The 16136-nt window shown below is 47.1% G+C and overlaps 1 protein-coding gene across 3 annotated transcripts in view; it reads left to right on the top strand.

Moving 5' to 3' along the window:
* Positions 1-16136, top strand: part of lamb2 (laminin, beta 2 (laminin S)) — a 36389-nt gene that overhangs the window by 2058 nt on the left and 18195 nt on the right. For 2 of the 3 annotated variants that reach the window (XM_062563195.1, XM_037478446.2), the window contains exons 3-12: positions 9107-9276; positions 9367-9502; positions 10991-11064; positions 11182-11370; positions 11705-11768; positions 13893-14095; positions 14743-14863; positions 14967-15155; positions 15405-15584; positions 15662-15774. In XM_062563195.1, the coding sequence (XP_062419179.1) occupies positions 9107-9276; positions 9367-9502; positions 10991-11064; positions 11182-11370; positions 11705-11768; positions 13893-14095; positions 14743-14863; positions 14967-15155; positions 15405-15584; positions 15662-15774 (1439 nt within the window). Of the gene's footprint in view, positions 1-9106; positions 9277-9366; positions 9503-10845; positions 10880-10990; positions 11065-11181; positions 11371-11704; positions 11769-13892; positions 14096-14742; positions 14864-14966; positions 15156-15404; positions 15585-15661; positions 15775-16136 lie in introns of those variants that run through there. The other variant, XM_062563198.1, reaches the window with a different exon arrangement.

Below are 16136 nucleotides of genomic sequence, written 5' to 3'. Positions count from 1 at the left end.
CTGCTTTTCATCTTGGAATCAGAAGCCCATTCATCTCTAAGATGAGTATTTACCAAACACGACCGCTGAGCTGTGTGGACAGATTGAAGTGTGTCTGCAGAGGAAGTAAATAAAAGCAGTTACAGACTGAGAGAGAGAGACCGGGTTGGCTCAGAGAATATTAGAGAAAAAATCTCCCAGGAATTGAAGGATGGGGATGTGTTTTAGGCTGCAAAGTGTGTGTGTGTGTGTGTGTGTGCGCCTATAAACCTCACTCACTGTGATTATAGAGACAGGGAGCTGTCCATTCAGACTCCTGTCGCCTCTGACGACATGCTCCAAGGTCAAGGGTCACGTCCAAAACCCCCCAGGGCAGAGACGGGGTTAATTGGTTTGTATGTGTGTGTGTGTATTAGAGAGAGTAAAAGGACTCAAGGGACAAGGGACAAAAGAGCCCGCTGTCTTCTCTTTCCCTTTCTCCTTTCTATTTGTATTCTTCTTCTGGGGGGGAGGACCTGTAGAAAGCTGGTTGTGTGCGTGCGTGTGTGTGTGTGTGTGTGTGCGCGCATCTCCAAACAGTATCTTGAGCAGATTTTATTTTTTAGCAAATGCATCGGGGACAAGGACACTATGCTGTTTTCTTGTAGCTTTCCCATAAACACTTTTGAGTGTTATTACGCAAATCATTTTTCATGAAGGGATGTAGTTCAACTGAGGGAGGGAGGAAGTCATCATTATTTTGGAAGTAGGGAGGGAGGCAGGGATGACGGAAGCAATTGGGAAGGAAGGGGAAATCAACATGAAAGAGGATGAAGCTAAATCCTCTGTAATTCTTAGAGGTTTAAGTCTGAAGGAATGGGTTTAAGTTTAGGTACTCTTCAGATGTGTGTGTGTGTGTGTGTGGGGGGGGGGTCTGTGTGTGGGCAGGTGAGGCCTGGCATTACGCAGCAGTGGGAGTGGGAGAGTGTTCCTGAAGCCTTTGTAAAGCGCCAGCCTCCGGAAATGTGCAGAGGCCAGAACAATGGTGCGGTAAAGCCTACAAAACACCAGCACTAGAGACAGAGAGGGAGAGGGGCTGAAAAATTGGAGGGGGGGGGGGGCTGAAAGAATCACGACAAAGAGGGAAAGAAAGACTTTAGGCACGGGGGGAATGGGTGGGGGAGAGCGTGGAGGGGGAACAGGTTTGTGACTATGAAAGGACGGTGAGTTAGGTTTCTTTTTGTGGATGATAAGAGGAGGAGGAGGAAGACTTGAGGGGGAGGTTGAAGGGGCATGGGGAGGAGGAGTAGGAAACGGAGATGGCCATGTGTTTCCAGTGGGGAGAGGAACAGGCGTGTACACCACCAGGAGCCAGCACTGACAGCAGCTTGTCTTCTGGCTGCACAGTCTGTTAAAAGTAAAGTTTGCATTAGCTATGTCCTCATGTCCACAGATAAAACACAGCTCAAAACAGAGAAACGTGATTGGCTGAGTTCCATTTAGCTGCGCTTTGTCTGTCACACCTGGTGCCTTTACATCTGCCACAATGTATTTTAATGTTCAATTTGAAGAATTCAGAAAGAAATGTTTGCATTGTCCAGAGTTTGTTCCTGTTTGAGAGACAGTGGCTTGATGGAATACAGATAGAATGGTCTCCATGTAACGTGTAACGTGTGCACACTCTTTACCTCGGACATCTTTTGTGTGATTCTTTTATTGCCACATCTAGTAACAGGTGGTGTTGTGCAGCTTGATAGAACACACTCTCAGACCCTTCTAATTATCTAATAGCAGCAACCACAGTGTGTTACTGCAGCACGTCAGGAGGGAAGGGAGGAAGGAAGGGAGGAAGGGAGGAAGAAAGGAATGAAGGAAGGAAGGAAAGATGGATGGATGGATGGATGGATGGATAGAAGGCAGGCGGAGAGAAAGGAAGACCGAGACAAAAGGGGAAGATAATAGAGGTCGTACCCGGTTAATGTGATTGTTAGTGTCAGTGTTATATCCCGTGTGTTGTCGTGGAAGATGAAGAAGATGCCTCTAGCCACAATGTGTTAGGGTGTCACGTAGCCCTGTAATTACACACACACACACACATACACATAAACACAATAGGCTAGTACTACCTTGTACACAAAGGCCAGCTGTTCCCCAGGTCTCCTGTATTTGAGTGATGGTGACATGGGAATGACTTTTTACCTGAGAAGAGAGAAAGAAACACATACAGGAAGCCAGAGGGTCACAGACCACTGGCAGGTGGGGAAATAATGGTCACATCATGGTTTGAATTAAGCAGCATAAATATTCATGTCACCCACAGCTCCTCACATACTGAACATGAAGAGAAGCAGGAGAGATCTTGAAGCAGAGTAGTTTTCTCCCACTCTCTTTTCCCCGGGCTCCTCACAAAGGGTCATCGTCGGTTCAAATAAAAAAAATAACTTCACACACATGCAGCTCTCCCCCGTGTGTGCTAAATTACACCCAGAGTATGCGGCCTTCGCCTTTGGCCACGCCAAGGTCACCCCTCCTGTCTCCCATACAGGAAATGACCCGGCTGTTCTGCTCATAGGTTAACATGAGGGCGTGCTGAAGAACCAAAAGTGCACTTATTTGGAGAAAACCCAGGCACCCGGTCATTAGCCAGATTAGCATAAGACCCCAACAGGTCTACAACACACACACTAAAGACTTGTGTGCTATTGGTTTAAGTGGAGCCAGACTTCCTTCATCAGAAGTAGTGATTAGCACCTACAAGGAGCACTTTGCTCACAAACACACACACACATACACATCTCACCCATCACCAACCCAACCTGCAGCGACCGCTGCTGGCCCTGTGTGGGCTTCCATCTCCGGTGGCCAGTGGCTGAGGACGATACGTTGGTTTGGGTCAGGTCCGGTTCTGTGTGCTGCTGCGCACTCCTGCACCGCTTTCCCCAAACTTGTGCATGAGCATACAAACGCGCGCCTCTCTGACACTAATTGGACATTTCCCCAGGGTCACACAGTTTCACATTGATGTCTATCAGAATGATGGTAATTCAGCAGTAAATGCAACCACGTGGGAACAAGGGACGGGCGGTGGATGGGCTTGGCGTGCGTTCAGAGTTTCCATCCAGCCCCTCCCTCTCTCTCTCTCTCTGCACTGTCCACCTGTTGCTGATGATAGTCCCTGTTTCCCGTCCAACATGGAGGGATCCAGACGTCTCCGGAATGGGACTGTTTCCTCCAGTGGGAGCAGCTGTCTTTCAGTGCCGGGGCTTGTTAATCTAAGCAGCTGTGTGATGGTCAGCGTCTGGTCACACTCTATGAAGCCCAGACAGACAGGCAGTCAGTGACAGAACAGCTGGGGACGATTCAAAGCTCATGTCAGAACACGATCGACTGGAAACAGGAGCAAGTTATCTATAGAATCATTTCAGACGTTGCATGCAGCCAGAGGGTAGATTATAGCGCAGAGGTGAGATTTCTTTGACAGGTTGCTGTGTTTTGAAACGGGTCATATGTCTGATCAGGTTCTTAGAAAGAAATGACGTAGTCTATTTTTGCCTTTTTTCAAGTTATCAGTTGATAAAAGAAACAGTGACAGAACCTCTGTGTTTTCGGTACACATTTTGAACTTCTAACCAAGCCACCAGTGGTTCGGGCCAGCACACCAGGAATAAAACCTCTCTCTGAAATGAGTTTAGTCATCTCCCAATTAACAATGTGTAATTGTTTGTAATTGTTTTTTTTACGTTGTTCCCATCCAGCTGTAAGTCTGGAGCCTTTTCCCCACCTTCCACACACTATTGTGGGCATCATTGTATTAAATAACACATGAAGTTCAGCAATTTGTTTTTTCATAAGCATGGCCCTGTGCACTGGAAGGAAGGTGAACAGCAGGGCAGAGAGGGGGGAGTTGGCATGGGCAGTAATCAGAGAAGAGAGATGGGAGAATAATAAAGAGGCGAGGAGGGAGGAGAACAGCTGGATGCTCGGCCGTGGGAGTCGACCATCTATCAGCTAAGTGAAGAGCAAAGAGCGCACAGAGACGCAGAGGGGAGAATGTAAACTAATTAGCTCAAGGGAGTGGAAAAGTCTATTGACCCGAGTTTTAAAGTAGCTGCCTGGCGCTGAGTGTTAGACAGACCCGTGGTGAGGTATGCAGCTCATTGCCTGTCTTCAAACCATGTGCACCGCCACAGGCCGACTGATATTAGCTCTGACCCTGCTGTCATTTTAATCCTCTTTTCAACTTTGAACCCCCATCCTGTCAGACAAAATGTGTGTGTGTGTGTGTGTGTGTAAGCACAGCGCCCGTGTGTGCTTTATTGTTTGTGCTTCTTGGTTTCCTTCATTGTGTACGTTGGTAGATGTGACAGCAAACTGTGTCTCCCCACCCGGTCCCAGTGGAATTTGTCACATTGATGCCACATTGAGAATTGGAAGGCCGCAGCATAATGTGGGATCAACACAAACGTAATCAAAACATTCAGTGAGTAGCGACCTGTCAATTACAAGGTAAACCTGCCCCCGACGCTCTAAATGGACCACCATTTACCAAATGAACATTGACATCTATTGAAGAGGGCTTGAAACTCTAGCTTTTTAATCTGTTTAGAAGGGGTTGAGGGGTATTAATTGAGAGTAGAGCCATTTTCTTATAGACCTCTATGTAATCCGACTTCTTCTTGTACCTAGAGGTGTGGCCTCCTGGTGGTTAGCTAAGAGAAAGCAAGTTGGCCTGGTATAGAAGCATGAGTGATGCCAAGATCAACAAGTGGCAGGTGGCATGTTCAGATCTCAAAACGGCATATAGCGGCATGGACCTGCCTCCTCATCCATATGTGAATCCCATGAAAATGAATATCTTTAACAACTATGTTTTGCCACTGAAGCCTCGAGCCATGTTGGAAAATGTAGTAGTACGAGTCGTATCCAAAACACAAATTTTCTGGCTATATGAGCAAATACAGAATCCCTTTATCTTTATTTGTAAAGCCTTGCATTTAGCCACGAAGGAAATTGCCGAACAAAAAGATAAATTACTTAACTTAAGTCATCAATAAAGACCCATGGTCTTAAACATAGTCATTTACATGGGATATGCAAATGGTAAGGAGGCGGGTCCATGCCGCTACATGCCGTTCTGAGATTGGTTCATGCCACCTGCGACTTTTTGTTCTTGGTGTCTGCACTTGATTATGTTTCTACACCCATTTGTAAAAAAAAAAAAAAACATGAATAACCTGTCGGAAGATTAACAAGATATAACAAACGTGCAAATCAAAACGAAACTGGTTCTTTTTGGAAATAAAAATCCTCTATGATCCCATCAAAGTTTTCTTTCGGTGCATCACGTAGTAATATACGTCGTATATTAGAAGACAGGGACTTGTCACATGATGGCAACAGTGGAACCTTTAAAGAGCTTTGTGTAGGTCCCTCGAGGCCACTCGTGCACTGTCTACTGACTGGTCGAGGGGAGAGAGGAAATCAAAGGAAGGCATGAAAGCCAGGAAAAAAATCAGAGCTCACCTGGCGAGGCAGGGGCGGGGGTTGTAGTTCATTCGTGGCACTGAGGCCTGGATGCCCTGCAGACTGCTCCAGCTCTGTATCTCTGCCTCTCACAGTTAAAGCATTGCTTTGTGGGAAAAACCTGTTGGCTTACAGTCAGATTCCATGAACATGCTAAAATCCGACTAAAATCTCACCCAGTGCGTTGCTGCATCTGGCCAAACAAGCCGAATGTGGCACAATATGGTGCAGAGTATGGCCTGCTGCAGGCTAATGCCTGGTTGAACATGAGCTGAGATCCCCCCCCCCCCACACACACACACACCAGCAGCCGCACCAGCACAGAACCCTCGTCTTCTCTCAGCTGTCGGCCTGCATTCCTCCCTGCTTCTCCATTTATGGCTACCGAGGGACAAAGAATGGAAGAAACTGACGTCTCCTCAACAACCGCTCAGAGCTACAATAATAACCTTTCACTTTTCAGAGGCAAACAACATCTGTCCAAGACTCTCTATTTCCTCACGGTTGAGTAGGAGCCAACATTGCCCTCATTCATCCTCACCTTGTAACAAAAGGAAACAATGATGGATTCAAAAACACAGTTTCGCTGAGTTACAGCTCGATATAGTTTGACAACCTGAGCAGTATATCTTTGCTCACTGACTGTCTGCCGAGGGATGGATCCAGTTATCTCTCACTCCATCCCTGGTTTACGTCAAGGCTGCAGCGGCCTGATCCCCGTCAGCTGTTGGAGTCCCTCTGGGTCCTGTTAAGGCCGCGTAGATTATTACAGACGGAAACACAAAAATAAAAGACGACAGGAAACCTGTGATTATACATCAGACGTGTGCTTCACTCCGCCCCCCTGCTCTTTCTCTCTCTCTCTCTCTCTCTCTCTCTCTCTCTCAGACAGACAGTTCTTTAAGTGCGTGCCAAAAGTTTCCAGAATAGATATCAGGTTGTGTCTGGATGGCTCTCGTACTCTCTGCACAAAGCCTCTGCACTGTGTCCCTCCGTCACGTGTTCGACCCGCTGCAGTTGTGTTTTCACTCTCTCTTCCTTGCTCCCAAGAGTTAGACAAAGGATAAGGGAACGACCTCAGGTCTGTTCGTTCGCCCCCACGGGCCTTTAGGTCAGTCAGTATCCTCGATGATGATGATAAACGGGAAGGCGCTCGGGTCACCACCTGATACCTAAACAAATCCTCTAATAGGCGTCTTTTGTGAGGCCGTCAGGCACCGACTCGATGCTGACATTCAGTGGGAAACTAGAGCGTCAGTCTGACGGAGCCAGGTGCATGCAGGGGGCGTAGCGTAGGCCCGTCCTTGTGACCTACAATATGCTGGTTGCTCACTTGGCTGGCACCAACCTGAGACTTTTTCCAGATGCCAGGCAAACACAGATTTCCTCCAGAGCCTGTGTGTGTGTGTGTGTGTGTGTGTGTGTGTGTGTGTGTGTGTGTGTGTCCATGTGAAATCCTCCTCTGCACTGTTCCCAGCAGGCTTCCTATCTACAGCAGAGTCAGGCTGTAATCACAACCTGTGTCTAGAGCTGAAAATATGGATTATTTTAGTATTCTAGGGATTATTCCATCGGGTAGTTTAGATGCAAAAACACTGAGGAAGAGGAATAGTACTACTAAGATGTTGCTTTAATTATTCATGCTTTAACCTCTGAAGTAGCACTCCCAATCAAAATGGTAAATGGACTGTACTTGTATATCTCTTTTCTTTTCCACTCAGAGTCATTCTAATCTACACTACGCGTCATCATTCACATACACACACACATTCTTACACAGACGACATACAAGGTATACCTGCCCATATATATAACTACCATTCATATAAGATTCACACAGGTAGTCACAGTTTTGGGAGAAATTCGGGATTAAATGTCTTTGGATTAAAAGGAAGACTCTGCTCTCCACTTAAATGCTAAAGATTAGATGAAATATGTCATTCAAATATTCAGATGAGGCTCAGGCAGTAATAGATACAAATATGAGTAAATGAGAGTTACAGGGAAAGCCTGCTGGTCGTGAACCACGTGAACATCCTTTCTCTGAAGTTCTCTGAGGAGGTTACAAGTGAGAAAGGATATTGAGTTTGCTTAATGCAATAATAATGTCTTCCCCAGAAAAGCGAATGAAGTGCATGATCATAAGTGTTTTCACTGTCCCTGTAGCTGCTGTAGCACAGAGCTCCGAAGGGCTCAAGTGATGCTGGGTGTTTAGTGCTGTAGTTCCCAGGTGTGAATGCCTACAGCCGTGTTTAAAATCGAACATCACTTTATTGGCTATGGCCGTGTTCATGGTCTCACCTGCTGGGTAGTGTGTATTTAAACCCTACTGTCCAAAGCTTGTGGAATTGCACCTCCCGCGTAGGAGCGTTTTGAAGACAAGTCACATGTTGCCATTCTTTGCAGTCGGCGTCCGTGTTAAAGAGAGTATTAGAAACACCTGTTGTGGACGGGCCATAGATTGACCCCTTGGTCTACTCTCCACTCCCCTCTCCATACAGACCACAGCTTCCCCGCCACGTAGAGATGTGCTGTGGAATGTGTGGCGCCTGCTGCTGGTGGTCATGACAGTTTATAAAAGGTTTATTTGAACTCCCACACACAGCACAGCTATTCAGAGCCACCGAGGCTCCAGTGCTGTATCACCGACGACCTCTATGAGTCACTGATCATGCTGTCACATCGACGGGGTGCGTGGCAGGAAGGAGGACTCAGATGCAGAGTTCAAATGAAACTTAAATAATAAATATATCCAAAACCACCAAGGAGAAAAACCAAAACCACTCAGGCAGGGTATTCATGCAACATGCATTCACGACGACATTCAATGACGCGACCAGGGACACAAGGGCTTAAATACACTGGGGAGGTGCAGGTGATTGAACACAGGTGGAAACAATCATGGATGACAGGAAAAGGCAGGAAGTGAAGTTAACCTAGGGACACAAGAGGTAGGAAACTACTAAATAAAACCGAAACAAACCCAAACCGTGACACATTCACTCTTTGTCTTGGTCCTAGTTGACCTTTGTACGACCTGCATCGGCTGGTTCTCATATTTGGCCTTGTAGCCGTGGGCCTCTTGTTAACCTGCAGGGATGCCTGCAGATAATCCCCCTCCCACTGCATGTTGTCTCAACATTGAATCGCCTCTTGATCAAGCAGTAGCTGTCTAGTCACGGGAGGAGGTAGGGGGGGGGGGGGGTTCCAGCTCAATGAGCCCTGCGTATCTCATGACCTTCTACACAAGGTGGTTTCCCCCCCAAGAGCTATGACCAATAGGATTACCATAATGTGCCTCATCATGACCCCAGAAACTACAGCTTTCCCTGCTTTCTGCAATTCTTTTTTGATTATCGAGTAGATGTGAATAGCTACACCATGCGGAAGTCTGTAGTCTTCCAGCCCCTTGACACCTCCCTCCCCACCCTAATGCTAATCTATAACTAGTAGATAACCTAAAAATACAATTTAGGATTGAAAGCCTCCCATCCTGGACTCTGCAGTTGATATTCTTTTTTTTCAACGACCGATAGAAGTGTACTGATTTGCCAACACAGGCCTGTTGAGTGGGGGCTCTTATTTCCTGTTAATTGTAATCTGTGTCCTGTTTCCCTCCCTCTAGTCCTGGCCGCCGTTGTTGGCCAGGAGCCCGACCACAGCCACGGCTGTGCCCAGGGCAGCTGTTACCCAGCAACGGGGGACTTGCTGGTCGGCCGGGAGAAGAACCTGAAGGCCTCGTCCACATGCGGGATGAGGAGAAAAGAGCCCTACTGCATCGTCAGTCATCTGCAGGTCAACGCGCGCGCGCGTGTGTGTGTGTGACACCGGTCCATGGCCCTGGGTTTCTCCTTGTCATTGAACTTTTCTGGTCCCGCCCCGCAGGATGAGAAGAAGTGTTTTGACTGTGACTCCAGGCGGCCGTACAACCCGGTGTACAACACCATCAACCACCGGATAGAGAACGTCATCGCCGCCTTCAAACCCCACCGCAAGAAGTCCTGGTGGCAGTCGGAGAATGGTGAGGATTGGAGATAGTTATTGTTGACCCCTCGCTTGCAAATAGAAGCTATATCAATGGATAATAATCCATTAACTAATACTGTAGAGGTTATTGACAAGAAAAGGGCAGTTGTATAAGTAAAATATTATTGAATGAACATATTTAATATGATGCTCATTAAGTTCATGTAGGCATTACTCAGGTGCAGACGGAGCATGTTGCAGTGAAATGAAAATGAAGGCATATTAAAATAAATGAAATAGTGGATATTTGGAAAAATCAATGATTATTTTGTCAAGTGGAGAAGAACTGGAAATGGAATAAGATGCTAAAAGTGTGCCGACACCACTTGCAGTAAGAAACTGGTAGCTAGGGGTCATCTTTAAAGCAGTATTGCTCCTGTCATTCACACTCACACTCTCTCGCACACACACACACAGCTCAATAACAGAGTTGGCCTTGCCCTGGCATCTCAACAGACAGAGAGGGAGAAACAGGGAGAGGAGAAATGTACAGCGAAATGTGGGGGCGTATTCCACACTCAGGGGGAGACTGCGAAGCTCCGTGCAGAGCTTTGTTTCCTCCATGCGTGTGATCCGCATCGCCGCAACGGAGGGCTGTTGATGACAGCAGCGGCAGACCCAGAATAGAGCGGAGAAACAGAAGAAGAAGGGGGACAGGAAGTGTGCTCGCTATTTTTACCCCTGGTTGCTACTGCTCTTCCATGGCATCTTTGTGGCATGTCCACGGTTGATATGGATAACAGATGTCTTGTTGTGTGCACGTATTGATTGGAATAAATGAGGCCATTCTGTGGCAGTATGAGTGTGTTTCCATTACAAATTGACAACAAACTTACTCACCCTTTGGATTTTCCGCTCTTAAGCTGAGTCACACTCCTCTTCCTCTTTCTTTTCATCCTAGGTTGACTATGGATGGGCACTGTCATCGTCTGCCAGTTGTGTGTTAAAAAGGCAGTGTCGACACCTCTGTTCTCACTACAAAGATTTTTCTAGACACAAAAATACTCAATCAAGTCATCAAAAACTGAAACCCTGCCCCGCAAACTTAGCATTATGAACACGTAAGTTTGGATTTCTTGGGAGAGCCACACACACGGGGTACAAAGACATAAATGAGGTCACAATATGTCAGTACGGGTACATTTTGAGTTGAGTACATGAGTATGCAGCTGTGAAGTGATCTTCAGTGTCGAGATGTAGAACATGTATTGGTATCGGAAAGGTGAAATTCCTCCTGGCTGTGCGTGGGCCTTTCCGACATGCTCTCTGCATCTCTCCTGCCAGCACTGGCTGCCTTTTCCCCTGCAGATGCCATTCCCCGAGCCAGAAGCCCGGGCGCTACTTCCCTTGCTGCCCCCAGCCATTATTCACTGTGAGAGGGAAAGCGGTTGATTAATTATGAATACAACCTAAGTGTCAGTCAGCCAGCTGTGATGGAAGAAGTTTGTAAACCTCCTTCTCTCTGTCGCTTTTCTTCTCCCAGGAAAGTCGGACGTCTTCGTCCAGCTGGATCTGGAAGCAGAGTTTCATTTCACTCACCTGATCATGACCTTCAAGGTAAGATGAGAGCTGTGGGAGGGGTTTTCCCTCAAAAAAGGAGTTTTGCAACCGTAGTACCTTGGAGCATTTATTTCATTTATTTAATTTTTCCTCGACGGCGCTCTTCTCTCGCAGACCTTCCGCCCGGCGGCCATGTTGATTGAGCGCTCCGCAGATTTCGGTCGCACCTGGCAGACCTACCGCTACTTTTCCCACGACTGCGCCACTACCTTCCCCGGAGTATCCCAGGGTCCTTCACGTAACATTAACGACGTCCTCTGTGAGTCGCGCTACTCCGACATCGAACCGTCCACGGAGGGAGAGGTGAGCGACTGATTGAAGAGCGTGGTTTGAGATAAAGAATTAGAGCTATTCTACTTTTGTGAATAAAATACAGACTTGTTGAAGTTGTGTCATTGCAGATTAGGTGGAATAAGCGGTTTTAATATTTGGGATCTAAACTTTCCAGGCCTTTTAGAAGTAACACATTTTGTTCCTGTGCGATTAATTCTCACGTCTTCTCCCGTCTTTGGTCAAGAATACTTTTCTCACAGAATGAGTAAAAGTCAGACTCGGACTCATGCTGCAGCTCCTTTTATTGTTGTGACAAGTCCCTCAAATATGTAATATGTGTGTAATAATGTGTGCCCTGGTCTAGGTCATCTACAGAGTGTTGGATCCATCCATCAGGATCGAGGATCCATACAGCCCGAGCATCCAGAGTAAGTCAAGCTCATGTTTAACAAAAAGGAAATCCCCTCCATGAGTGTCCATGTCAGTGCGTTAATGTTGCTTTGCATTCTGAAAGCTCGTTAAGTTAGGGGAGCTCTACCACCAGCTGGAGCACCAAAGTAGAAAGCGCGTCCCCTAGCAACGCCGGTCCTCCAGTGTAAGTCAACCGTTCACGCTCCAAGGGAAAAACCCGGCCAGCAGCTGGAGGCTTTCCTGCCACCAATGTTCTCTTATTCGATTTAGAAAGAAAGAGGACGATCAGAAGCAAAAGCTGAAACGTGCCTGAGTAGTAAGCAGATCAACAGGTGGCACCTTAAGAACGTGTCACAATGAGTGGATGGATTTGTCAATACTTGTGTTTAAGAAATGTTTTTTGCAGAAAGCGCCGAGCTGTCATCCCATTTGTCACCACAAATCAAGGTCGAGCCGACACATTTGGCTGGGTCCGATCCAGCTGTGCTGGGTTATGGACAGTAACAGCCCCTCTCCCCGGGGCGTGAAACGTGGCCCCGCTGCGTGCGCTATGGGAAAAGCAGCTGTTTCTCGCCCACACAGCATCACTGGCCTGGCCCTCGTGCTTGGACTGGCAGGACATGAGAGCTTTTCCCAGAAACCCGAGCTTGCTTTCCTGCACAGCGGCAGAGGTCGTCTTGTTCTTCTCGTTGTTAGATATCTTGCCTGAACCCGGCCCACATGTAGACCCCGGTCCCCCCCCCCATTTACTTTTGTATCACGTCTCTGTACATGGTTTTATATTCTTATTTATTGGCGGGCCTTAAGTCAAATCATAGCCCTGACTTCAACCTTAGCTATACAGCCTTAAAGGAAACATATTAAGGAGGCTCAGGAAGTCCTCTGACTGATTCTCTGTGTTACAACAACTTAATCAAAGCTTTTCTTGAACTTGCTATTTAAACCCGTACGCCACCCGTTGAGGGCTGCCTGTACATCCAGGTTACGCTGAAAACAGGACCTGCTGCTGGCTAATGGTGCCCGTCTGGATAGAAGCAGACAGTGTTGGTGCAGTGGAGCTGGAGGGATTAGCGCTCGTCTGTCAGAGAGGGATTCTATTACCGCAGATAAGAGTCAGCAGGGGCCGACTCGGCGTGGACGAAAATAAAGCCTCCCGTGGAACATTTCATCCACCTTATGAAAGCGTCACAGCTTTAACTTGAGAAGCATTTCAAAATGACAGGAAACACAAACAAAATATTATTTTTTGGTGTGCTTGTAAAGAGGACGCAGGCTGCAGCCGCTCTACTGTCAAATTATCCATCTTCATAGTCTTAATTATTATATTCATCATGGATGATGACAGTGGTATGTGTTTGAACTTAAAATCCATATCATTTGTCCCCATTATCTCATAAAAAGTGTTTCTAAATGCTCTACGAGAAAGATTTATTAACATTTGTATTTACAATCACCAAAACAAAACAGCACCGTATGACAGAAAGACACCATCATCTTTGTCTTTAATAGGAACTACTTCCAAATATTTTGAGATAAAGATACGGGATGTCTAGAACCTTTTCAACAGCACATTCCACCGTCATTTTTTGATGAAACAGCTGTTGTGCCGATACACTACAGTGAGTAGTGGTATAAGAACAAGAGCAGGGTTTAAATACTGAGGTGCGCAGGTGCAGCACAGCTAGCAGGTGAGAGGGGTTAGGCTGATGAGGAGGGTGTGGCTTACAGGCGCACTGTACCAGCTGATTCAGACAAATCAATGTTCATCAATTATCAATCTTTTTGCTTTAATAGATATAGATAACAGAAGATAACAAATTTGACATATACCAATTATAGATCTGCTCGTATGATGGAAATGATTCTAGAGGTCATTCAAGTACTCTTGATAAAAATTCTTGTTCAAATTACCACACGTTGACTATCTAATCCTGTGACCCATAATGCTTTGCCTGTAAACACTTCTTGCTGGTGCAAAATGGGTTTGTATTGCGATGGTTTGCATTTGTCTGCTTCGTTAACCCACTTCTTTTAGGTGATGTCCATGATCCTATAGCTCACCTACTTGTGTCCCACCATTAATCATAAAAGAACGCAAAGAGAACCCCTCACATGTTCTCTTTGTGTCCTCTCTCCAACAGACCAGCTAAAGATCACTAACTTGAGAGTGAACTTCACCAAGCTGCACACGCTGGGAGACAACCTGCTGGACCCCAGAGCTGAAATCAAGGAAAAGTACTACTACGCCATGTACGAGCTTGTGGTACGCGGGAACTGCTTTTGCTATGGCCACGCCTCGGAGTGCGCCCCCATCGACGGCATCAGGGACGACATAGAAGGAATGGTGAGGCTGAGGCTTCTGTTACAGATGAATCAGAATCAAAAGCAGTTTATGTGACCATGAACTTGGTTCATGTGACCAATTGCTAAAAAAAACGTTTGTAGGGCGGGAGGTCTTGGTCCTGATGGACCCCAACCTCCTGCCAGAGGGAACTGGCTTAAAGAGTCCGGGGTTAGAGGGGTTCAGCTCCCACTTGAGTTCCTCAGTGATGATGGAGCCCAGGAAACTGAAGGAATCCACAGCGGTCACACAGAGTGATGGGGGAAAATCCATAACCATCTCCACTGTCCCATTTTGGCTGCACCACGTCACCAGTTGGACTCATCTCCATCAGAGATCAGTCCAATAAGGGTGGTGTCATCCACAAACTTCAGGAGCTTGACGGACTGGTGGCTGGAAGTGCAGCTGTTGGTGTACAAGGAAAAGAGTAGAGGGGAAAGAACGCAGCCTTGGGGGGAACCGGTGCTGATGGACGGAGAGGCTGAGACATGTTTCCCCAGCTTCATGTGCTGCTTCCTGTCAGACAGGAAGTCTGTGATCCACTAGCAGGTGGAGTCGGGCACGTGCAGCTGGTTTTCTGCTATGATGTTTAATTGGCAAACTGTATGTGAATGCTTCAACTCCTCCTGCCCTCTTTTTTTCTCTTGAAGGTCCACGGCAGGTGCGTCTGCAACCACAACACCAAAGGTTTAAACTGCGAGCGCTGTGATGACTTCCATAACGACCTGCCCTGGAGGCCGGCCGAGGGGCGCAGCACCAACGCCTGCAAGAGTGAGTACAGAGGAGGGAGAGAACACCTCGGGAAAAGAGGGTAAAAAACTTGACAGAATAGCAACAGGTCAGCAGTGACTGATGTAATTGAAACTTTTTGCAGAGTGTAACTGTAACGGCCACTCGTCCCAGTGTCACTTCGACATGGCTGTGTATTTGGCCACGGGCAACGTCAGCGGAGGGGTGTGTGACGACTGTCAGCACAACACCATGGGACGCAACTGTGAGACTTGCAAACCCTTCTACTACAAAGATCCGGTCAAGGACACCAGGGACCCACAAGTCTGCATTGGTGAGTGTGTGTTTGATCACTTTCTCTACCTTCAACAGACATGCTAACAAATTGTAAAGAACTGCTATGAGTCGGTATGTGCACCTGCCTTACTACATGTTGAAGTTGACTTCAGAATATGAAGAATGTGATTGATAGCGTTTTTTTTCAGGTTGATGTATCTTAATGGCACTGGAATTTGGGATGGTTTGAGCTTGTAGAACAATGCAAGGCCGAATGTACCTCACCTGGCCCCCGTGTCTCCTGTAGCTTGTGACTGCGACCCAGACGGCTCTCAGAACGGAGGCATGTGCGACAGCCACACTGAGCCTTCCCTCGGCATGGTGGGAGGTCAGTGCCGCTGCAAAGCCAACGTGGAGGGGCCGCGCTGTGACAAGTGCAAGACCGGCTTCTTCGGGCTGAGCCCCCACAACCCTCATGGCTGCCAACGTAAGTACAGAGGCGCTGCCACACTAAAAGATGATCTGTGAAACCGCCCTTATTTCTCCCTCCACGCGTGCCACCAGCCTGCCAGTGCGACCACAGGGGAACAGTGTCCGGCAGCTCCCAGTGTGACCCAGTCAGTGGAGACTGCTTCTGTAAGCGACTCGTCACAGGACGCAGCTGTGACCAGTGCTTGGTAAGAAAGGACAAGGAACTGTTTTTATTTTCTGTCATAAGAGAATCTGGCAACTTTAGATATAGCTTCTATTCAATTCAATTCAACTCATTTTATTTTGTATAGCCCAAAATCGCAAATTACAAATTTGCCTCAGAGGGCTTTACAGTCTGTACACATGCAACATCCTCTGTCCCGAAACCCTCACATCGGCACAGGAAAAACTCCCCAAAATATGAAAAAACCCTTCAATGGGGAAGAAGGGAAGAAACCTTAGGGAGAACTTCAGAGGAGGGATCCCTCTCCCGGGATGGACAGACTGCAATGTCATGTGTACAGAATCAACAATGTAAAAAATGTGCAATACATTCAAATCCTCAGAA

The sequence above is a fragment of the Pungitius pungitius genome, chromosome 1 (genome assembly GCF_949316345.1).
Source record: "Pungitius pungitius chromosome 1, fPunPun2.1, whole genome shotgun sequence".
In the NCBI taxonomy this organism is placed as follows: domain Eukaryota; kingdom Metazoa; phylum Chordata; class Actinopteri; order Perciformes; family Gasterosteidae; genus Pungitius; species Pungitius pungitius.
Note: the sequence above shows the minus strand (reverse complement) of the source record. Positions and strands in the feature narration are given on the sequence as shown.